This window comes from Bos mutus, chromosome 25, assembly GCF_027580195.1.
Source record: "Bos mutus isolate GX-2022 chromosome 25, NWIPB_WYAK_1.1, whole genome shotgun sequence".
Lineage (NCBI taxonomy): Eukaryota > Metazoa > Chordata > Mammalia > Artiodactyla > Bovidae > Bos > Bos mutus.
Genome location: NC_091641.1, coordinates 7092944 through 7118100, shown reverse-complemented (window position 1 = coordinate 7118100; position 25157 = coordinate 7092944). Strand labels below are relative to the sequence as shown.

General features: G+C 49.2%; 1 protein-coding gene across 1 annotated transcript in view; it reads right to left on the bottom strand.

Moving 5' to 3' along the window:
- CUX1 (cut like homeobox 1) overlaps window positions 1-25157 on the bottom strand; it is a 330995-nt gene that overhangs the window by 252818 nt on the left and 53020 nt on the right. Inside the window, 1 exon segment of the mRNA XM_070362072.1 lies at window positions 845-955. Within this exon segment, the coding sequence (XP_070218173.1) occupies window positions 845-955 (111 nt within the window).

Genomic DNA, 25157 nt, shown 5'->3' with positions numbered 1-25157 from the left:
TCCTTTGAAACACTTAAAATGAGTCCACTTTAAAAAAAAAAAATTTCAAGTCACACATCATTTTTTGGGACTATTATGAAAGTTAGACTATCCCTCCCAGAAATCACCTTTTCCTCCAGGCCTGTTCCTTTGTCCTCCCTGGAAGAATTTGGGGAGGCCTGGGAGCCAGGGCTGGAGCTCTGAGCACCTGCCATGGGGGGTGCAGGAGGCTGGGTGCAAGCCCCCGGCACAAGAACCACTGCGGACTCATTTGGCAGAAGCTCCCGGAAAGCAATCCCCATGTCTGCTTGACTGTCTGTAAAACTCTCCTTTATTTTTTTTTTTCGTCTTCTGAATCCTTTGATAAAGACTCAGGGAACAAGGGACCAAGAAAACAGGGCAAGAAAAGGCTGCCCAAGCCACTCTAAACACTGTCCTCTGAACACATACTTCCCAAAAAAAAAGAGGAGCGCAAGAACAGCACATTTCCAACGCCCTTTAACGCCTATTTCAGGAAACACAGAGGGTCCTAAAAGGCCTGACCAGACTGAATGTTTTGCAAGAAGCATCGTCAGCATATTGTATCCTCAGACGCATGAAGCCTTCATGCGCCCCTCCAGGGCCCTGCCTACAGATGTGCACACAGAGGGGCTGGGGGTCTGACCTGGCCACCCAGCTGGTTCAGCATCTGCATCAAGAGTCAGCTAGGGTTTAATCCAGTCCCCAGCCCGCACAGGGGCTCACCACTAGGGCTGAGGACGGCCGAAAGGAAGCAGCAGACAGCTGATCTTCTGAACTCGCCCTAGGACAGGAAGACCCTACCCTCCTTCAGAGAGCCCAAGCCCAGCACAGAGACGCCGCTTACCTCTGGAGTGTTCTTCTTGAACTCACGGCTCTGCTCGATAAGCCGCTTTCTTGACTGCTCACTTTCATCTTGCCGGTTTGCCAATACTGTTGCGGTGGCATCGAGTTCCCTCTGTTGAGAGAAACAAAAAGGTAAGACCAGATTGTAATTACACTCTGAACAGAGGAGAGCGTATTTGCACATGACCAGGACACCGGGGGAGAGCCTGTGGTGCCAAGGATCACTGCCTTGTGGCCCAGGAGGGACTGGGGACCAGCGGAAAGAGGCCTGGGCTCTCATCCGGCCCCACCACCCCATCCATGCCCCAAACCCACTCAACTTGACGTGCTGTGTACCCACACACACCTCACAAGCGGTGGCTTCTACAACACAACGTGCAGATGCATGCTGCTTTGCTAACCAGTCAGGCCAGTGCCCAAACGCCATCCCTCCCCAGAGTCGCTCGCTTCTGCTCATAACAAGCACCTCTTCCTGCCACGTCTCCAGATCCCAGTCCTGCTGCTCGACTCGGGGCATCTTTCTGACTCTCCTTCAACAGTCTGGGCCTGGAGTCTTCTGCAGCCACATCTGATTTGCTTTTGTTTAACAAATACTTAGTGGGTTAACTATAGGCATGTTTCAGGACCTGTTAGTTGTTCTCAGTTCAGTCACTCAGTTGTGTCCGACTCTTTGCGACCCCATGAACCACAGCACGCCAGGCCTCCCTGTCCATCACCAACTCCCGGAGTCCACCCAAACCCATGTCCATTGAGTCAGTGATGCCATCCAATCATCTCATCCTCTGTCGTCCCCTTCTCCTCCTGCCCTCAATCTTTCCCAGCATCAGGGTCTTTTCCAATGAGTCAGCTCTTCGCATCAGGTGGCCAAAGTATTGGAGTTTCAGCTTCAACATCAGTCCTTCCAATGAACACCCAGGACTGATCTCCTTTAGGATGGACTGGTTGGATCTCCTTGCAGTCGAAGGGACTCTCAAGAGTCTTCTCCAACACCACAGTTCAAAAGCATCAATTCTTCGGCGCTCAGCTTTCTTGATAGTCAAACTCTCACATCCATACATGACTCTGGAAAAACCATAGCCTTGACTAGATGGACCTTTGTTGGCAAAGTAATGTCTCTGCTTTTTAATATGCTGTCCAGGTTGGTCATAACCTTCCTTCCAAGGAGCAAGCATCTTTTAATTTCACGGCTGCAATCATTGAGTCGTTCTCAAGAGGGACCTTAAGAGGCGAGCCCCAAGGATAACGACTTCCAGCACTGTATCGACTTGGGAAGTGAAGCACCTGGAAACAGTGTTACCCACCAACTCTTTAACTGGCCCCTGGGACTCTTGAGAACCACCAGGAGTGGGTCCCCCGTGAGATGACTTCTATCACACACCACAAACCGACACTCAGAGCATCAGAGAGCCTGTGTCTTGGCCTCAGGAGCTCTGGGATGAGCTGCCAAGAGGCTGTGTGTCAAACAAGCCTGTGGCAGATGGGCCCAGGGTGGTGTCCCGGGCGGACAGCGGGAGTGAGAGGACACATTCCGGAAGCCATGGAGAGGCGCGTTTTTGCGCTGGGTGGCTTCGGCTGCTAAAGACACACATCTTGCTTGGGATCAAGTGGCGGCTCCAAGTGGCTTCTCCATGGCCCGGCCCAACACCCCAAGGCCCAGCAGGGCTAAGGATGGCGAGGAAAAACCAAGCCGAAGAGCCATCCACAGACACCCAGGAAGCCAAGAGCCTTCCTCCCCCGCCTGCCACCCACCCGGCTTCCTTTTTGGCGGAAGTAACCGAAGGCGTCTGTGAGCCCCTGCTGCTGAGCACTTCATTCGTTCCCCTGTGGGGTGGGCCGCTGCCAGACAGGGTGGCAGAGTGCTGGAACAAACATCTAGGGTGCTGTCAACTTGGAAATGGCAGGCAGTTTTTAAAGTGGGGGTGCGGTACGAGAAGATGGGGGAGGTACCACCACACCACTCTCTCTCTCCCGCTTTCCTTCCCTGCTTCTGGCATCGCAGCAGATCTTGGGCAAGCAAGTCCAAAAGAATAACGTGGGCTCGATTTCAAGAACAGATGTCAAAGCTACTGCAGAAAAGAGGGAAACACTGCACATTTTGATAGACCACATTTGAAACACATCCCAGTCAAGTGAAGGCAGGGGAAGAAAAGAGCAACCAAAACCAATGTGGTAGCGTGGGGATGGAGACAGAGGAGAGAGCAGTCGCAGATAAGCAGAAGGCTTCTCAAAAATATAAACAATCTGGTAAGGAGGAGGACTAAGACATCTATATTTAAGCAGCAGCAGCAGAAGTTATAAAAGGAGATTTCAAGAAAGGGGGAGGAAAAGAAAGGCCAATATTGAAATATGACAAAAAAAGTAAAGTTGATGTTTGGTTCCAATCACACACAGATGCAGAAAACTTAAGAGAAAAACAAAGCGCCTTCAGTGGAGACCCTGCTTCCTGGGAGGGGCTGTCATCTAGGCGGAAGACATCTGGTGATTTCTGCCACCAGGCGCTGGATGCCAGGGGCTCATGGGTGACTTTGAGATCCCAGACCCGACCCTGCCTTCCCATTTTCTACTGTGTGTCTTCCCCTGCGCACAGTAGAACAATACATGGTCTGGGGGTCCCTCTGGGCCCCTCGATCCCCCATGTGCCCCTCAGGAAGGCTGAGACTGGCAACAGTCACTCGATGGAAGGCAGCCTAACCCACCCCTATCATGGGGATGGCAAGGCCAGGGCACCTGGGGTGAACTGCTGCTGTCAGGCGGCGATGCTTGGGGGAGGGGGGCCCACACCCCTTCCCCACACGTGCAGACACAAGCAGGCCCATGTGAAAAACCAACCAGGCTCTCCAAATTGCACCCGGTATGGCCACCTGCCACCACGGAAACAGACTGGCACAACCAGGAGGAGGGCCCGAGCCTCCAGTGCTGCAGCTTGGCAGCTCAGGTTCAAGGCTCTTGCTCCCTGACTGAGTCCCCTGGAGGACCTCAAGGCTTTGTAAGAAGGCTCTGGGGACAACACAAAAGCAGAAGATGGCTAGTCAATCTAACCCAAATACTGTTTTATTATCTGCACATACAATGTTGCATTATCAAGGGAATTTAATGTTTCGGGGAGATGGCAGTGGAGGCCTGAAATACAGAACCCTCAGCCCCTGAGTCGCTAGTCACATGTCACAAGGAGCACAGAGAGTCTCCACATCTGAAAGGCATTAAAAATTCACAAAGAACCAAAAAAACAAACAAAAAAAATTCCTACATGTACTATATGAGGTGGAATGATATTTGAGATATACTGAAGCAGGAACTTCCCTGGTGGTACAGTGGTTAAGAATCCACCTTGCAATGCAGGGGACGAGGGTTCGGTTCCTGGTCAGGGGTCTAAGATCCCATGTGCTTCAGAGCAACCACTGAGCCTGCGTGCTCTGGAGTGTGTGAGCCACAGCTAGAGAATCTGCATGCCATGCTAGAGGGTCTGTGTGCCACAACTAGAGGGTCTGTGCGTCACAACTAGAGGGTCTGCGTGCCACAACTAGAGGGTCTCTGCGTCACAACAAAAGATTCCACATGACACAGCTAAGACCTGATGCAGCCTACCGCTGACCCCCCGCAAAAAAATAAATAAACTGAAGCAAAAAAAAACCAAAACAAAAAACAAAACCAAAGTGCAAAACAGTACCACACTGTTTAAAAGAGTGTCTACACACACGGTTGCATACGCTTCAATTGTCTCTAAAAAGATAAACCTGAAACTGTGCTTGGCTCTGAGAGGCCAAGGGAAGGAAGTGACCTGCTCTTCATGTATCTTTCGGCTATTTTGCCACATGCATAAATTACCTGATTGGAAAAACTGCAATACATATTAATTAATATATATATATATATATATTTCAAAACTGCTAATGTGAAAAAATGCACACGTAATTACAGAAACATATTTTACATGCTGCGTCCCATATGCGAGTGAGCATGGTCTCTGCGTCCACCTGCCCAGGGGCAGAGTCCTGGAATAGATGACCCCCTGACTCACACTGGTGATTCAAAAAGTGAGACAAGCACGTCCTTTGTCAAAACAACAGCTGTTTCTTACACAACGTGCTGTACATGGGCCAATCTCGGGGCTTGTGAACGAGGAGAAGGTGGCTGGTCGCCTAAAACACCACACTCAGTCAAGCCCCAACCTTCCCACGGTAGGGCAGAGGAGGGTGTCCCCTCTGAACTACTTAGAACTGTTCTGCGGAAACAACTGCAGACCCAAGTTCCAGGTGATGGAAGTTGGCAGCAAACCCACGGGCTCTGATCAGTGGTATTTCCAACTCAGCTGAAAGAGCTTGACGGTACCGATAGAGCATCTTGCAAGGATGGCACCTGGATGCAGAAACTCTGGAGTTTTCTTTCAAAGTCGTTGTGGGATGACCAATGTCAGGAGGCATCAAGGTCCAGGGAAAGACCCCTGGCTTTGGACACCTCACCCAGGAAACTGGGGACCTGGCCCAAGAGCTATGGAAGCTGCAATCCTGTTTTCCTCACAGACTCTACTGGGATGTTTTTTCCTTCATTTCTAACAGATCCTCAAAGGGCAGAGCTCTCAACACTGGAAGTTTCTCTCTTCCTGAACTCCAGCCTCTTAGCCAAGCATTAAAGACTTATTAAACACACACACAAATAAGAAGTAACCACGTAATTTAAAAGAAACTGAGGGACCTTCCCTGGTGGTCCAGTGGTTAAGACTCTGCCCTTACACTGCAGGGGGTGCAGGTTCAATCTCTGGTCAGGGAAGTTCCGCATGGAAGTTTATCCCCAAGAAAACACATGTCTTAATGTCAATGATTTCAGTTTGGAACTGCTTTCCTTCAAAGTGAATGTGTCAGTTGTTTGTCTATTTTAAACTGCGGGGGGTACCTGCAATGCTGCCGCCACTTTTCTGAGATTCTCTCTCCCTGAAGCCCCCAGGCCAGGCCTGCCAGTGCTCTGAGTAGAGGCACACAGGCCCCCTTTTCCCCCAGCCCCCGCCCCGGGGTTGGTGGGGAAAACACGCCAGCCCAGCATCAGAGTAAAGTATTGTCTTTTCACTGTTGCTATCTTTGATCCAAAGAGTTGGTTCATCTTATGCTTCTTTAGGGCTTATCTATCAACAGCAAATTCTATATAAGAATTTCAAGTGGCTTTACTAGAGAAAATGAGAGCACTTGTGCAAAAGGGGAGGGCCAGCCATGGTTTCTGCACCAAGTAGTCCTCTGAGCATTTTCCATTTTGTTTCTTGCAATGGAATCACAGGTCAAGTGGAAGCCACTCTGGCTAGAAAGGGGTGAAGGACCCAAGCCCACCAACCTGCCTTCTTCTGTTACCTGCTCCCTGGCCTCCTACAGGGGACACCTGAAGGCTCTTCAGGGAACCCTGGCTTTGCTTCTAGGCTCCACCCCTGCTGTCACCTGTGTGGTTTTGTCAAATGATGTGCCCTCCCTGGAGATCACTAAGGGACTGCACCTCCACCTCGAGGCACGGTGAGTACTCCATAAGGGGAGTTCTTGGTTCTCTCAGAACCATGTACTTGACCTCAGGCCATTATGCACTGTGCCACCACCATCCCCAACTAGGCCGGGGGCTCCAGGGTGCCCACAGTCCAGGGGAGGAGACAAGGCTGGCATGGAAGAGCAACAAGACAGATGGGACCAGGCTGGTAGAACAAAAACAGGCAGAGACGTTAGATAAGGCAAGACACAATGCCAGCAAGAAAGGGCTCCAGGTTTTCATGAAAGATGCCCATTTCAGCTGAGGCTTGTGGATGGGATGGCCTGAGTTCCCATTACCCTCCACTTCCTCCTCCTCCGGGCTCACTGAGTCTCCAGCACAACCACAACCCTCTGTCTCTGCTGACAGAGACCATGAATGGGGGCTCAGAAGAAGCAGGAGCCGGGTCAGGTCCCCCTGGCAAGGTTGGCTTGGGCACGCAGGTGGTGAAAGGGCTTCCGAGAGGGGGCTGGTGCCAGAGTGGACACACTGTGTTCAGTCAGAAGTCACAGACAGTGATCAGGACATGATCCCCTGTGAGTGGGAACACACACACAAAATGTGCTTATATACAAGATCCCTGTGCTATTCCTTATCCTGGAGAGGAAAGTGAACGGGTGGGGGCCTCAGGGGGTTGGGGAGGTCCTTTCACCGACTACCCTTTTGTACTTGGCGGATTTTGAACATGTAAATGTAATGACTACTCCTAAAAAGTAAACATTTATCTTTTAAAATCTCATTTTTTTTCCCCCATAATGAGACATGAGCTTTGAAGGACTGATAAGGGCCTATGAATGCCTCATTCCCGGCAGAGCCCTCCACGTGGTCCCGCAGGAAATGCTTTTTGTTCTGTTCACGGGTATGTGGACGGAGGACAGTCTCTGTTTCAAGGAGAAACTTGCAGAACTCCCTAGAGAAAAGTTCCACTTATTTCATAAGCCTAGCTAGAGAACCAAGTCTGACCCTGTATTTTCCAAGTGTTTCTTCTGACACCTAACTCTTACCCATAACTTTCCCACTCACCCTCTTGGATTCACCGCTGGGCAATACCAAGATCTGAATTTTGGCTGCAGGACTGTGTCACGTGCTTGAGACCGAGGACGGGCAGTGAGCATCCCCGCCCAGGAAGCCCCACTGGGAAAGAACAGTGACTCTGTACTCTCTGCAGAATTAGATGGACCTGCACTCGGCCCATGGAGAAGGCAATGGCAACCCACTCCAGTACTCTTGCCTGGAAAATCCCATGGACAGAGGAGCCTGGTAGGCTGCAATCCATGAAGTCGCTAAGAGTCAGACACGACTGAGCAACTTCACTTTCACGCATTGGAGAGGGAAATGGCAACCCACTCCAGTGTTCTTGCCTGGAGAATCCCAGGGACGGGGGAGCCTGGTGGGCTGCCGTTTATGGGGTTGCACAGAGTTGGACATGACTGAAGTGACTTAGCAGCAGCAGCAGCAACAGCAGCACGCAGCCCAGGAGGGTCTTAACAGAAGGCAGGCGATGCAGGAAAGGGGGACAGGGGAGAGAAGCAGAGCCATGAGAGGCAGGACAGCAGGAGGCACCAGCGTGTGAACAGGGAGCTTCGAAGGAGGGTCTTTGAATGGGAGACCAAGGTGCCTGGTCCCTTCATGGGTGTTAATCGGCACACAACTGTAAGGTGACCAGCACACACACATCCACACACCCACATACACACCCTGCAGAAAAGGGGACATGTCATCCCCTGCATAAGCCTTCAGGGGCTTCCCAGGGGGCCTGGATGAGACCACCAGAGCCCCGTCCTGTACGCTGGCCTTTCTCCTGCAGCCGCCAGGGTGGGGACCCTCCTTCCCCTCGGGCCCTCAGCACAGGTCGTTCCCTCTGTTTAGAGGCCCTTCCCTTCTCGCTCCCAGGAACCTGTCGGAGCTCAAATGCCACTTCCCTGCCCCTCATGCTCTTTGCCCCTCTGGAAGGTGTGCACGTGGCCCCCTGACGGTGCCTCCTGGCAGCGACCCTCGTTTGTGATTCGGTGTTTCCCTGGGTGCTAGCTTAACAATGCATACTCCATAGGCTATGAGCTCTGGGAAGGACTGAGCTCACTTCGCCTGGTGCTGGGGCACCTCATGGTCGGCCCTCCAGAACTGTGGGCTCTGCACCCAGGGATTCAATTCAGAAGCAATCGAAAATATTTGGGGGGGTGGGGGTGGGCGGGGAATCCCAGAAAAGTTCCAAAAAGCAAAACTCCAATTCACCACAAGCCCGCAGCTATTTACACACTATTTGCATTGTATTTCCAACTATTTACATAGTATTTACATCATATTAGGTAGCATAAGTAATTCAGAGAAGGTTAAATATAAGGGAGGGTGTACTTAGGTTATATGCAAATGCTAACCCATTTTAGATACGGGACCTGAGCTGACACTGAGGGACTACAACAGTCAGAATTTGCCAAAGGAAAGGTAAGCTTAAAAAAGGAAAAGAAACTAAATGCTCTAACAGAAGTTCAGAGTAAGTACAAAAGGGCTCAAAGGAAGAGAGCTTACTTCTACTTAGAGAAAATCAGAAACAGCTTCATAAAAATAATAGCACCTTCGAGAGAATTCTGGGGTGGGCAAGGATGCACTCCAGACAGAGGGACCGACAAAGGGGGTCGAATTTCAGAACTGCAGACAGCAAGGCCTCCCGTGGGAAAGAGAGAGGCTGCCAGAAAAAGCCTGGCCCAGGTACTGACCCTAGAAAGGCAGAGACCAGTCCAGAAGGCTGTGGGAGCTGAGGAGGAAGGGGACAAGCGGACAGAGGCACCTTCTTGAAGGTGAGAACAGATAAGGAGGGAGGGAAGGGGCGCCTGGAGGACCCACCCCCTCCTCTCAGCTTCAAAGGACTGTGGGTGGCTCCCTAGGGTGGTGCCGTTTTTTCCTAACAATTAGGATCACCTGACTAAGGGGGGGGCTCATCTCTGCTGAAGAGAGGTCTCCAAGCAGTCGAGGAAGTCACTGTCATCAATGCTCCACTATGAGAAGAGGAAACAGGAAAACCGGGACAGGAAAGTCCGTGCCAACAGTGCTTTGAGGACACAGGGAGCAGCAGAGCAGACGTGGGGGGCTCGCTGTGGAGGCTCGGCCCATCAGCAGGGCCTGTGTCAGCTCCCCATGAGGGAGGTCCCATCCAGAAGGCACTGGGAGGCGAGGAGCACCCAGCACAGAGCCCAGCCCACGGCAGGCAGTGCAAGCTGGCCGCGCTGGGCTGAGCAGACGGATGGGAGGTGAGCTCTCTGGGTCAACCACACCCTGTGGGTCCCCAACCAAGTGTGGGTACATGCCAGAGACTGCCTACAGCTGAAGCCGCAAGTGGTCTGGGGGCTTCTTCAGAAACATTGTTTCATTTTCTGACTGACTCCCTCTCTGTATGACAAACTCTAGAAAAATGACACAAATGTACCAACGTGCAGGGCAGGAATAGAGACCCAGAGGTAGAGAACAGACATGGAGCTTTGGGGAAGACAGGGTGGGATGAACTGGGAGACACTGCCACGTGTAACACAGGGAGCTGCTGGACAGAACCGGAGCGCTCCAAACCGGCCTAGACGGGCGGGGTGGGGTGGCGGGAGGCTCCAGAGGGAGGGGAGATAGGCAGACACACAGTTGATTCACTTTATTCTACAGCAGAAACTAACACAACATTATAAAGCAATTATACTCCAATGAAAAAAGAAACACTGTTTCAACCCTTGCAGAAACCTGTCAGCTCATCTCCCATCTTAACTTAGAGTCCATATGAAGAGAACTCTGAAACCTCTTGGCTGGGTGGGTCTCACAGCACAGTACGGTTCCCAGTACCCAGACAAAGGAGAGGGAACTTCTGGGAACCAGGAATTGGGGAGGGGGTACCTGCAGGGCAATGCAGAGATTCGTTTGCATAGAGACTCCCACCACCTCTTGCCTCTGGACAAAGCCAGATCTCTAACTTGGATCACAACGCTGATGCATGCAGAGCTGCTACAAGGACTAAATAAGATGAAATGTCCTCTAAGAGTGATACTACTAGCGCAGTAAAAAGTGAAAGTGTTAGATGCTCTTTGAGATACTATTAGACCCCGCCTCAAATAAAGATTACATTCTCATGTTCATTTAACTCTTAAAAAAAAAAAGGTATCTTACGTCAAGTACACATCCCGTATGTACTCAGTATTTCTTGGTTCTGGGAGATGAGTTGATATCAACCCCCAATCTAAGAAATTCCAGTGAAACAATTTACTCCAACATATACTTCCTGCCTGTGGCCTTCCCACCTAAAGGTGGGCAGGGACAGAAGTGGGGGCAGATTTCTCATATTTTTAAAGAGAATTTTGCTTGCAGATCAAGTGAATGCGTTACCTATTTGGAGAATAAAACTGAATAAAAATAAATCAATCGGCCGAACAAAAGTACAAGTACAAAGCTTTCACACAAGCCTTTCTGTGAATTCCTCGGGACAGAGAAATTTCAACAGAGAACCAAGACTTGGGTTTTTTTTTTTATTGTTTTTCACCCCGCTGGAAACCCACTATGCAAAGACAAGAATGCCAGATGTATCCGACAGGCATTGCACTACATGTAACACTTGCCAGACTTTCGTTTGAACAGTGAGACGTGAGAGACGGCGTCTCAGTGATGCATAATGAGACACACGCAATCAGAGCCCAGGTCGCTGTGGGTGCACGTGGCCCAGGACGGGTGCGGGGACAGGAAAGGATGCCCTTTAACCCCAACTAACAGGGTTCTGCTTTACGTTATTTATCAAACCGAATGAAATTGCTGCTTTCTGACCAGTTCCGAGCTACAACAACGTCTGTGTCATAAGAAGAGTGCTTTATTGCTCTCTTTGGCCACGTCACAAAACAAAACTCAGTTCTGCACTAGCAGCCTCGGCTCCAAATGGCAGGAGAGTTTACCCCTCTCTGATCTTGTGCTTCTCTGAGTTGACCAAAAGCCTTCCCACCTGCCCCATGGTGCCACTGGGGTTGGTCCTGGCCGTTTGATTATCTCACTTTCCTGGGCTATCACTCTCTCTCCGGCCGTCTTGTTCCTGGGTGAGCCTCTTGTCTTCTGCTCATCCCCTGAGGCCAGAGCCTCCACTTTTCCCCTGCTGAGGGGATTGGCAGCCCCTGTCCTATAGGCCTCTGGATGAAGTTGGGGGAGAGGCAGTGCAGGAGCTTGGCCATGCCACAGATGAGGAGACCAAGGCCGGGCATGGATGTGAAGTACCTGCTAACAAATGCCCAGGGAGGAGGATCCTGGTCTCCACCTTTTTTCCCATTCTCCTTATAGTTGGTACACATTATGAGACAAACTCCAAAACCAAATGGAATCTCGTTAAAAAGTTAAAATGTCCATGAAGGCAGATCTGGTTGGGGACGGGGGAGAATCTGTGATTAAAATGTTCATTTCCCTGCCTAGCTTGATGCAACCTAGCCCACTGGTCTAGCTGCTGGACAGGAGATGGACGTCCGAGAGAAGAGATCCATGCAAACCCCCGGATTCACAGTGGAGAGAGGTCTCTGGTGGGCTGAGCCATCAACCAATTAATTTTGGAAAACCAGGGACCAATGAATGGGGTGAGGTGGATGAATGGGAACGGCACTCCTCAAAACGGTGGCCACCAGCCACACGTGAATCGAAATTAAATGACAGATCCCTCCGTTGCGGGAGTACACGTTGAGGGCTAGTCACAACTGTAGACAATGGTGCAGACACAGACTATTCCATTAACCCCAGGAAGTTCTGTTGGACAGTGATGGCCTAGAAGGGCTCCCCAGGTTCTGAGGACAACATTAGTAACTGTTGCCCCATTTCACAGACTGAGTAATAAACTCATGATCAGATAGCCAGGCTTCACCCAAATCACAGCACGAAGGGGTTAGAGCTGAGATCTTAATCCAGCTCTGGACAGCTAACTCCATGGAAGTCGAGGCTCTTGGCGGTAAACAAACCCTGACGATGCTTCTTCCCTGAGCTGCGGCTTAACACACTTGACTTTCTCCAGGAAGTAGGCGGCAAGGCCATGGGCTAAAAATGAGGCAGGAGCAGGAAAAACGTGTTTTGGCCTCAAAAATAATCATGCCACTGCCAAAAGGAGGAATTCTGATCTCATCTACGCTGGTAAATGTTTTCCTCCGAAAGTATTTGTTTCAGAAATAAGCCTTTAATTTGAATACTTCAGGAGCCAAAATTTGTCTGTTGAAAATATTTATTTCTATTGTTTGGCAGGAATCAATTTGTTAGGGCACCAGCCACTTTGGCAAAGGTTCCCTTCCACTTCTCTGGGAAAACACTTGGCGGCAAATCTATCCGCTGCCCTGCAGCTCGCTCATTCTCTGCCGGGGCGCCCCCGGCCACAAACAGCTGCAGGTCAGGACGCGGGCTGGGAAGCAAACCCAGCGCGTGTGCAAGGACAGACCCACTTTGGGACCTCCTAGGGATATACAGTTGGGCTTGGCGGCCCGTCGGTTGAACGTGATTTCCAGGAGCAGAAGGCATTTCCTCTAGTTATTCTGAAGATGGTAGAAGACATGGAACCCAACCTGAGAGTCGCTCAGTCGTGTCCGACTCTTGGCGATCCTACTCTGTGGAATTCTCCAGGCCAGAATACTGGAGTGGGTAGCCTTTCCCTTCTTCAGGGGATCTTGACAACCCAGAGATCAAACCCAGGTCTCCCGCATTGAAGGCAGATTCTTTACCAACTGAGCTATCAGGGAAGCCATGGAACCCAATACCGGGTGATTTTTCACACAGCCCTGTCTTGCCCAGCATTAGTGGAGTCTAGGAAGTAACAGAATTTGGGAAAGAGCCAGCTCCATCCTGCTTACAAAAATCTGGAAAGGTCACCAGAATGCCCTAAACCTTGGTTTTCTCATCTGTAAAATATGCTGGAGGTGTTGCTGGAAAACTGCATGACATAAAGAATAAGAAAAAAAAACTCTTGTAAGTTAAAGAAGTTTCACAGAGATGGTAGTTCTTATTTTCTCCTGCGAGGATAAAGTATCTTCCGATTTCCTCACTTAGCTCCCTTTTTTATACACTACGGGGGCGGAGGGGGGCTTAAGAGACAGATCATGAAAGTTAAAAGCTATCACAGTTATAGGTGAAGTGCTAATAACTTCATTTTGAAACTGTCGGGTTTGGTTTTTTTTATATCACAGCTGTGGCTTGCACTAGAACTCTACCTGTAGCTGTGTTCCCTTCTCACATTTTAATTAGCAAATAAAAACTCCAGAAAACTCTCAAAATGTTTTTGCCTGGAGTTTATAAGTAAAAGTTGAACGATGCCAAGTGGCTCCTGGGGGGAACCAAACCTGAAACAGACATCTATCAGCAACGCAGAGCAGGTTCATTTGAATAGCTCGAGTCAGGCCAAGAGATGCCACCTCTGAGCCAGCTTTGATTTTATTTCTGCAGTTAATTTTCAAGGTTTTTGGTGCCGTGTTCAGCAAGCGAGGTTTACGACATCCTGCCATTGGCTGAGAGCTGCTGCCGGCCAGATGGCCCGGCAGAATGACACTCATGTGGCAGAGAGAGTGAACGTCGCGTGTGATTTCTTCACTCTCTCCCGGCACCAGAGTGGCTGGTCGCCATCATCAGGGGACCTGGGTGCTGGGCACCAACAGGTGACATCACAGGAGGGCTGAAGGTGCTGAGACTGGGGGTGAGATTTTAAAGGGGCCGTTTAATTCCCCAATGAGTTTCACTTCTGACTACGCTAAAGGGACACCTAAGGAGAAAAAAAAAGGTTGGGGGCGCACACTGCTCCGAGAGCTGCCCTGGAAATGCTGCTGCCAGTTTGCCCACTCTGGGCACCAGAATGGCAACACCAGTTGCCGGCGCAATCCATCCTGCTGGGGAGCTTCCTAAAAACAGTTGGAAAGTGAAAGTGAAAGCTGCTCAGTCGTGTCCGACTCTTTGCGACCCCATGGACTATACAGTCCATGGAATTCTCCAGGGCCAGGATACTGGAGTGAGTAGCCTTTCCCTTCTCCAGGGGATCTTCCCAACCCAGGGATTGAACCCAGGTATCCCACATTGCGGGCAGATTCTTTACCAGCTGAACCACAAGGGAAGCCCCCCCCCTCCAAAAAAAAAAAAAAAAACAGTTGGACGGGCACTTTAAATCAGACTTTACAGAGTCAGCTGCAGAGCTATTGTTCACTAAGTCACAGGAAAGGACGCGGACACATGGGCCCAGCAGGATCGCAGCAGTCTCCTCCTGACTCTGGGGTGGGCTCCGGCACGCACTTGCGCCCAGCGCCCTCCAAGCTCTCGCCTGGTGTGGACGGGTGACCCCACGGTCTCCCTACTGCCCCACAGGGAGTGAGTGGGGTAGGAGAGGGGACTAGTTCTTGAGGCAAAAAAATCAACGCCTGTTACAAAACATTATCTATGACCTCTCCAAGCTCAAGGTCTCATCACCTGTTTCTCCATAACGCTAGATGCTATTTCTTAACTACACACACATTAAGATTTTCTTGAACTTGGTAAAATGCAGCCACTTGTTTGGCCCTGGAATGACATCTCTCTGCACCATCCATTCTTGTGACTTCTTGAGGGGCAAAGGGGAACAGAGGATCCTGACCTGGTGTGGGGACAAACGGCAGCTCCCAGTAGAGTAAAATTTATAAAAGGACACCTCTCACCCCACGGCCCCCTGGGTAATACCAGTCAGAGACCTGGACCCCAGGGCGCTGCCCACGCAGCCTCAGAGGCAACACTGGCTGAATGGCCTTGGTCACACTCTCTGGCCCTTTCTCTGCCCCCATCATCCCATTACAGACAGTGATGTACAAGCAGCAGCCACTGTCTTCTTTACCAGCAAACATTTGGTCCTGCCAGGCTAATGTAAACAGAAAGGAAATATTGCCATGCATCCGAAACGATAATCGAGCTCTTCAACCATCAAAAGCAAAAGCAGTCAATTGTGTTCCCTGCATACTCTACAGACTAAATCTGGAAAGCACACTGGTGTATTTATTCGATCAAGATTTTCAACAAGGACTGAGACAAAAGAGGATATCTTGCTTTACTCTTAGCTACAACCCCATCCCTAAGGGTCTGCTTAGTGGGTTTCAATGGATTTCAAATCAACGGGTTTCACTGGATTTCTACACATCTGTATTAAACTAAAGAAACTGCACATAACTGCCAAGAGCAGAGGCTTGGCATGCGGGGCTGCAGGGGAACCCCTGAAATGGGGAGGTCTGGTGAATCACGGGCAGACCATGAAGACTCCATCTGCACCCCTAAAGACTCTCAGGGGAAAGGACGTGACTGGTTTCAGGGACGGCTGGATCGAGTGTGCATGCCTGTGTCAAACAACAGCCAGTGGAAACCAAAGGTTTCTCTCCCTTAGAACAGCCACTCAGCACAAATGCTTCAGGATTCTGCCCAGCGCCCAACCTGGTCAGCTTAGCCACCCAGCAGGGGCATTCCCGAGCTCCTCATGACAGGACACACGAGGGCACAATCCACATGCCAGTGCTCAGAGCTCACAACTGAGAAAGATGACCAGGTGCTGAGTCAGGATGTGCCAGGAGCGGTTCTGAGACAGCTGGGACTTGAGAGGAGAGACAGGGCCTTCTGTTGGGAGAATCGGAGAACACTTCATAGGAGAGGTAGTAACTGACGGCCCCAAAGGATGCATGAGATTTCATTGGGGCGGCGGGGAGAGGGGGGTCCAGAAGGTACAGGATGGGCAGAGAGATGTAATAAAAACAGCTGCAGCTACAGCTTATCAACTCATGCTTTACACCCCACGTCATTTTTCATCACCATGGTGATCTGACAACAGCCATCACACCCGCTCCACCGATGAGCAAGGACACCAAGGTTCGGAGGTGAAGGGGACCTTCATGTGTGGTGGAGATTACGCATGAATGGAGTGAGACGTAAAAGGCCCTGTTTTCTGCACTTAACACTGCTCCCTTCGCTGCAGAAGAATGCTTTCAAAGGGCACTGGGCTTGGGGCTGATGTGGGGATGGTGGGCTCCAAGGACCTAATGGGGGGATCTACAGGGTTCCTGCTTCTTCCAAGCTCTGATTATGTCCTAATGGTAGAACTGGGGATCCAGGTCTTCAAGTCCCCCCGCCTCCCTTTTCTGTGTCCCTGTCACCCCCAATCCCCTACCGCCAGGGGTGGAGGCAGTTCCCTTGGCTTACAGGTGAAAAAAGGCAAGATGGTGGCAGCTCCTGGTTATCTGCTGGGTTACTAAGGCAGGAGCGGGGTATGGGAACAGTCTGGGGGTACCTTGTCAGAGCCTTCAATGTACATCAGACTCTGCACTGAATCCATGTGTGGCTGACTCGCTAGACCACTGATGATTACTTTAAAAAGCTCCTTCTGGCGGTGACAGGAAGAACAGATTCGAGCGAGAGGACGACAGCAGTTGTGTGTGTGTGTGTGTGTGTGTGTGTGTGTGTGTGTGTGTGTGTGTGTGTGTGTGTGTGTGTAGTCAGTTGCGTGTGTGTGTGTAGTCAGTTGCATCCAACTCTTTGCAACCCCATGGACTGTAGCCTGCCAGGCTCTTCTGTTGATGGGATCTCCCAGGCAAGGATACTGGAGTGGGTGGCTATTTCCTCCTCCAGGGGATCTTCCTGACCCAGGAATCGAACCGTTGTCTCCTGCAGTGCAGGTCGATTCTTGACCTGTGCCAGAGCAGGTCATGCAGTTCAACAAAGAAGCCACGGGGCAAGGAACGCGGCGGCTAAGGGAGAGAGAGAGCCAGCCTAGCCACCCCATAAAATCTGCAGTGAGGTCAAGAAAAGGGAAAGGAACAAGAAAACGTCTCTAAGCAAGTCCTGAACTGGCTTCAGTGAACAAAGTAATACAGGAAGCCGCCGCAAGAAGGGAAAATAGGATATACTAAAATGGAATTAGAGCCTGGCACTGAAAGTCGGCGGGGACTTTCTCCACCCAGGCTGCTGCCAGCTTCTGCCCTGGTTTCCCCCCCACCTCCTGCCACCCCGGCTTCACACGCTTGTGGGGGTCCTGGAGCCAATCGGCAGCGGACCTGTCAAATCTGACTGCTGGAATAAAAATGGAAAGGCCGAGTGGCAGCCGTAACATGGAATTTCCTTGTTTTTATTAGTTTAAGGCTCTTAAAGAGTAACTTTTACATTGGGGAAAACTTTTCAAATATGTACTACTTGCAACTTAGATCCAGTTACCTCTCACATGTTTTCAATCATTCTGCTTGCCAATTTCACTAGTTATCAAAAGACATTTGTGGTTTAAAGCAGGGGAACGGGCTTCCCCTACCCTGCACATCTGCCCTTCCCGTGCTGACCTCACCCCGCTGGATCCTGGGCCCGGCTGGCTGCCAGAGGCTCGATGGGGCAGACGGGGGCGCGCTACTGGTCCCACAGCTGGAGGGAGGTGGGACGGATTACTCCACAGCGCTGCTACTACAGGGACACCTGGGTATGCTTTTTTTTTTTTTTAAGCAAAAACTATTGATAAAATCCAGCTTTTTTGTATTACTGTTGCTACTTAAATGAATCCAGGAAGGAAAGTTTCTGTTGAAACATGCACACACATTAAAATAAATGGGGGTTCCCCAGTTTTTGATTCTTACAGCTAAACCTACTGAGATTGGGGGGATGGAAGGGCGGTTGGGGGGGCGGCTGGTGATGCTGCATTCTGGGTGTTTTTCAACACTGAAGCCGGGCATGAAAAGAGTCGAGTGTTTACAATGCCCCCACGTGTGAACCTTAAACCGGCATAACTAAGGAAGCCTAACTCGCTCTTCGCTGTTAGAAGTCTCCTCGTTAACTGAGAGCAGAATCCCCAGACTCCTAATAAATGGCCTCTTGTCCTCTCCTGGCTGTGTTAATCCAGCACGCCCAGGAGTGGCCGAGCCTTCAAGGTGTCAAATCACAGGTGTCTAATGTGGAATGATGTGGAGTTCCATCCTGTCACTCAAGAGGACAGAGATGGGCAGAGGAAGTCTGACACCCCACTGAAAATAAAAATGAAACCCAGACAGTGCCCTACATGGTTTACTTGGTATGGATTCAGAGGAAGACCCAGAAGCACAAGAGGCAATCAGGTGGGTGCACGGGCTGAAAGGAGGCTGCCCTCTGGGTACCACATGCCCCCCACACAGCAGCATGGGTGTGACCTGCTTTGTACCACAGGCAGCTCAGAGTCCTCCGCGGAGCCTGGTGGCATCTCATTTGGCATCTCATTCCTCACGTGGACCAAAGGCTGGCCTTAGGCATAAAGGACAATACCGACAGCTCATGAGAGATCAGTGCCGGTGGGTCATGGCTTGTGGTCTGGTGTGAATGAGTACTTTCTCCCCGTAAAGACAAAGAGGCAAACAGACCCTCTGAAATGGGGAGGGAAAAAAAAAAAAACATATTCAGCTTGTTAAGGACAGGCTCCAAATTTCCGGCACAAACATTTATTTTTAATCGAGCCAATTTTTTTTCCCCCCATTTTAAACCTGTTAATTCCATGACTGAGAATTCATCAAGTTTCAGACTGGAATTAATTTTAGCAACGGCTTTATACCAAAAATATTAGTCGACAGAGATGTGTAAGTGGCCTCGCTTCACACACTGTCACTGGAAAGTCTGCATGTTCTTGTTCCTTCGGATTGTGGGGTTCATGCCAACAGGGAGGGGCAGGGGCAGAGAGGGAACGGTGAACTTGAAGTTGGTGAGCTCCCAACCTGCTCCCGAGGGGCCTGCAGAGGAGCTGGGGGAGGCCACGCTGGAAGCCTGGGCATTGGCCCTTTGGACACAAAGCTGACTGTGGTTACTTTGACCCCTCCCCAGTCAGGGAGGGGACTGTCACTGCACACACCCTCCCGCCTTTCAACAAGTGCACATTGATGACACACCTACTATGGGCAGGGACTGTCCCCCCAGTGCCTGGCAGTTCTGGCTCCCCTACTGGGGTCCTTTCTCAGACATCACTGCTATCACAAACATCCCTGCCCCACAGTGGAAAGCCTGCTGCATAGCTTCAGGCAAGCTGGAAATCAGGAGGCTGTTGACGGTGGTCTGCTCTCCTGGGGCACGTATCCCGCCCCACTGTGTTGGTGACACAGGGAAACATGGCCCCAGAATCCTCAGTAATTTTGTCCTCTTACTCACTGCCCACTGCCATGATTAGGCTGCAGCCATCACCTCATCACTGATTCTGCCTGAAAACTCCCTCAGGTGCTGCAACGTCCTTTGGAGGCAAGTTTGGACAGGCACCTCCCTGCAGGGAGCCACTTGAGTCCCCTCCTGAGGGCTTCAGAATTCCTACTGCTCTCTCCGTCTACCTATCCTAGATTCTCTAAGAATGTGGATTCCTCTTTGCCTTTGGAGGCTGAACCAAGAAGTCCTCACTGAGAGGCTCCACCAGTGAATAAACACTCTGACCCAAGCCTCCACACCCTGTCTCTTCTCCCTGCCACTCCAGGCCTCAAAGAGTGGCCAGCACTGCAGGGCAGGCTCAGTGTTCCAATGGCCCTGCAATTCCCATCGCGGCTATATTGGGGTGGCCTCGCTGAGGAGTCTCACCTTTTCCTGCAAATCTCCAGAAAAAAAGCATTTCCCACATAAGTTCCAAAACTTCTAAAATGACCAGCCTTGAAAAAGCCTGGAAGGTTGCCAGGGCTCAGCTGGGACACAAAACTCACAAAGGCCACCATCCCGGCAGAGAGAGCATCTGGTGGGACAGTCCAGCAGAGCACAGGCTAGGGCTACAGAAACTATGCTTCAGCTGGAAATCAAACCAGGTCCTCATCTCCAGGGGTGTCCATTCAAAAGATTATCTGTTGGGGGCCCCCAGAACGCTCACACAGTTCCCCCTTTCCAGCAGCCTTGCCTCCCACTGCACGACTTGCCCTCTCGGGGTTTTATTTAAGGCCAGCACTAAAGCATGCCACGACTTGAGAATCCAAGGGGCCGCAAAAGTCCAGAAATCGCTCTGTACTTGAAACAGCATTGCCAGAGCACCTCCATCCTCTACGAGCTGGGCCATAACTCACGCTCCTCTGCGGGCTGGTATGACATTCTGGTCACACCTTGCACAAGTTTCTGAGGAATGGTGATACTTCTGAACTCATGAGCGGATTTAAAAAAAAATTTTAAAGCAATCAACACCATCCCCATGGAAGATGTTTTCCTACCTGGCAGCCTGACTGTGGTGATGACACGCTGAATGCATGCTACCTCCTAGGTGTGCAGAGCGGAGACATGGGCCCGACGGTGGAGCCCACTTTGGAGCAGAGGATTTGCCACTTATTTACAACATCCCCAAAGCGGTTCAGATTCTAACCTGAATATATATTTCACACAGTACCCAAACTTTTAAATATCCACAAGAAGATTTCATTTTTATAGGCAATAAACATTAAATCTAAAGGACTGGAACATAAAAAGTGTTTTAATACCGTATAAATCACCTTTCCCTAGACAGACTACATCTCCGAGGGCTTTAAGGACTGCGATATAAATTTTTATGGCAAATTATCTACATAGAAATTATCTGCACGAGATGCACTTTCACTTTCCTTCTCATTTACATAGTGCTGACAATCTTCTCCATCACAGCGGCCGATCCACCGTGCGGGATCCAACGGAGGGGAGAAAGACCGGAGCTCAGGTGGAAGGAGCTCTCCCTTCCTTCCTTCTGCCCCCTGTCTTCGTTTGAAGAAACTAGGTCTGACCATCTTTCTGCGGAAGAGTCGTTGGCTGACCTGCAACCCACACAGGGTATCTCTGGTCGAATGATGAGAGGAATGTTCTCGGGCCAGACCCCAGACGGGCATCCCTCCAAGCTTTTGTTGGGCCAGGAGCCAGGATGGTTCCATAGCCTTGGAACTGGTGTTTTTAGAACTTTCTGTGTATGAGGCAAGTCTTTCGCACACACGTGGTTTTGTTTTCTGGATTAAAACTGCAAGAGGAATCCCAATAAAAGGAAAAAACTAGGATTCTTCTACCAGAAAGCAAAATATGATAATGAGATCAACACACATTTTATTATATGAGTGAGTTATAAAGTTTACAACCTGCCCCCCAAATTCAAGGAGATGGAAAGTGTCTGCTCCCTCAGAGTTATTTTCTAGTAAGAGAACAAGGAAAAGTAGCAAGTGTGCCTGCTTTGGGGCCTGCTATTAATCTAAGCCAGCTGTCTGAACAAGGAAAAAGAGGAAGAGTTTCTGGAACTATTCTCCCTCTTGGTTTTACTCATATAATAAATATTAAAGTTAATTTTTGAGCCTTTCATCTCGGATAGTTTGAGGCCCTTTCATGGTCTAAAAATTTAAATACAGCCTCCTTTATTTTCTTGTGGGGCCTAATTAAACAAAAATAGATTTAGCTACGCAAAACCCTGCACCAGAAATGAAAAGAAGCATTCTGGCAATTGGACACCCACCTTAACTGACTCTGGCTTGGATATATATGCATTAACAACAGACTGAGGGGAAGAGAAAACGGCATTTGAACAATGTTTTTCAATTAAACAGTCACATTCTCATGAAATAAAAATCCACATAGATTTTTAGGCTGCATATATATAACATGGTAATGACCAGCCCACTTCCTCTGGCTCATTACAAAATTTTCTTGTTGAAGTGGCAATTTCTGCCCTGGACATCTAAATGAGGGTAATTAGAAGCCCACAGTAAGTTCTGAAAAACGGGAAAACCAGAAGACACTCTGGGATATGGTGCCAGAAACACTCTATTTCGCAAATGGAGGAGGTAACATTTTCTCTCCAGATTAAAAGACACTTGAAGTCAGCTAACAGCAGCTTGTGTAATCTTATTTAAAATGTGCTAAACCATCACACTACTTCACTAAATGGGAGAAAACAGAACAATACTGGCCCTAAAATTAAAAGAATCTGATCAACCATCAGCTTCTAGATGCTTCAGAAGTCCAATTGCCCCCAACTTGCCGGAGACCAGCTCAGAGCAAGGAGGTGGACAGAAAGACAAACTCTCCACTGAAACTCAAAAAATATGCTCTGGGATCTGACTCATTCAACAAGCCCTGAGTGAGTTGCCCACCTGTGATAAGTCAATTTGTAGAAACAAAAAGCTAACATGGCCACTGCCCTACCCACTCAGAGCTTCCAGTCCACATAGTGCAAAACAAAAGACACAGCCCAGATAATAAACAGCGACAACCACAACAAAGCCTTTGAACTAGTTCAATCTAACATTCATTGACACTCTGAAGTGGAGGAGTTGAGGGAAAAAACAGATGCTCTCCATACAGAGATCCAACACCTACAACAACTGGTTTAAAAACCAAAATGTCACCACTTCTTTGAATTTAGGGGGAAATAAATGTAAAGGACTACTGCCCCCAAGATTAATCAATCCTAAAGGAAATCAACCCTGGATATTCATTCACTGGAAGGACTGATGCTGAAGCTCCAATACTTTGGCCACCAGATGCAAAGAGCCAACTCACTGGAAAAGACCCTGATGCTGGGAAAGATTGAGGGTGGGAGGAGAAGGGGATGACAGAGGATGAGATGGTTGGACAGCATCACCGACTCCATGGATGTGAGTTTGAGCAAACTCCAGGAGATAGTGAAGGATGGGGAACCCTGGTGCACTGCAGTCCATGGGGTCGCAAAGAATCGAACATGGCTTAGCAACTGGACAATTGCCCCCAAGATCACCACTGAATCCAACACCCCCAAATTTGGAATTCAAGTAAGTCTGAACGTCTGTTCTGAGCTGGAAGGAGATCCAGTCTCAGACTCTGGGGCACATTCCAAACAGTCAGTCTTCCTGGGCGGCAGCTCTAAATGATATGATTGAAGAACGTGTTTCTAGTGTTTACATCTAATAGTTAAATGTCTTTGAGAAAAGAATTACAGGATCTGTAGTAATTCTAAAACCTACCTCCATAAGAAAGTGTTCAAAATGCAATACAAAAACATTATTTAAAAAGAAGAAAAAAAAATCTGCAAATCTGCTAAATAATCTAACACGAAACAAGAATTAAGACATCCTACTTAAGTGACAAAGAAGAGTCAAAAATAAGAAGCAAGCAACAGCTTAAACGATGTTAAGCCACACTTCAGAAATAAAAAAGATCTCATGTTCGCATGTAAAGTGAGAAGGGGTAGATGGTAAAAACCATAGCCATGGAAAAGGTTCAAGGTTAACATGGCCAATTCATTAAATAAATAACAATTAAATCATAGTTCAAATAATTACAATTCAAAAGGAGGAAAACAGATTTGTGTTCTAAGCAATTAGTGCAAATGCACAAATAGAATTGATCTCCTACTTTTTCAGCCAAACCTTTATATAAATGTTTTATATAAGAGACCCACCATCTTGCTTCATGCTGACCCACAAAAGTAGAAGCTTAAAAACGTAAGGGGCACGTTTTGCTCTGATCCCGCAGTCTCTGGATCTCTGAGTACTCACCTGTCTCCTGTCCCACTAACTAGGCCTCCTTGATACTAACACCGGTCCATCTGGAACCCCACCTTTCTCCTAGCGTTTTCCTTCTTCCAGTGTGTTCCTACTGCTGGTGTCCCCTTCTCCACCCCACTGCATGCCAGCAGGAATGGTTCTACTCTTAGGGCAGCTGTGTCTCTGCCACACAGGCCCTGGAGCCCTGTCTAAGCTAAGCGGGGGTGGAAAAGCTTGGGTTTTCAGAAAATAGACAGCATCTCCCACCATTTGGGTTCAAAGAGTTTCAGTTTGCGTGCAACCAGCAAAAATATGGTATTTGCAATTCCAAGGTTCCTTCTTCTGAGAAATTATTTCCTGAACACTTCACAAGCACTGGATGTCTTAGAAGAAAATTCTGGTGTACTTCTCTCAAATCTATTTTATGAATCCTTTAAAGTTTATCGGGCTTCCCTTATAGCTCAGTTGGTAAAGAATCCGCATGCAATGCAGGAGACCCTGGTTCGATTCTTGGGTCAGGAAGATCCACTGGAGAAGGGACAGGCTACCCACTCCAGAATTCTTGGGCTTCCCTTGTGGCTCAACTGGTAAGGAATCCTCGGGCAATGCGGGAGACCTGGGTTCGATCCCTGGGTTGGGATGATCCCCTGTAGAAGGGAAGGGCTACCCACTCCAGAATTCTTGGGTTTCTCTGGTGGCTCAGCTGGTAAAGAATCCACGGGCAATGTGGGAGACCTGAGTTCTATCCCTGCATTGGGAAGATCCTCTGGAGAAGGGAACAGCTACCCACTCTAGTATTCTGGCCTGGAGAATTCCATCGGCTGTATAGTCCATGGGGTCACAAAGAGTTGGACACGACTGAGTGACTTTCACTTTAAGTTTATTAAGCTTTCACTTTAAAGCTTATTAAAATGAAAAACTATAAAGGACAGGGGGAAAAAAGCCTAATGTGCACCTGGAGACAAGGTTTTGTGAGACAGGGAGAAGGCATCGGATGGCGAACAGGGGATGAAGGCGATGCTCTTCCAGAAACCATCCTGGTGGAAAGATTCTCTCTCTCTGAGCATCAGTTTTCTAACCCGCAAAAGAAGAGTGACAGTAACTCTGTAGGATTTTTTTACAACTGATTATATTCAGTAAACATTAATGACCAATTCCTATGTGCCAGATCCTGGGGAGAAAGGAAAAACTGGGCTTCACTCATTCACTCTTTCATGCATGCATGCAGTTTGGGAGTTGAAATGATCAGAGTCAATGAGACAGTCAAGCTAACAGTATAGATAGGGAGAAGGACAATAAACCAAAGGTGTTAAAATTTTATTTAGAAGTAATTATGAGTATACAGATATCTACAAGTCCAGAAACAAATATAAATTTCATTTATTATCCAGTGGAATTGAAAAAGACAAAGCACAGTACAAG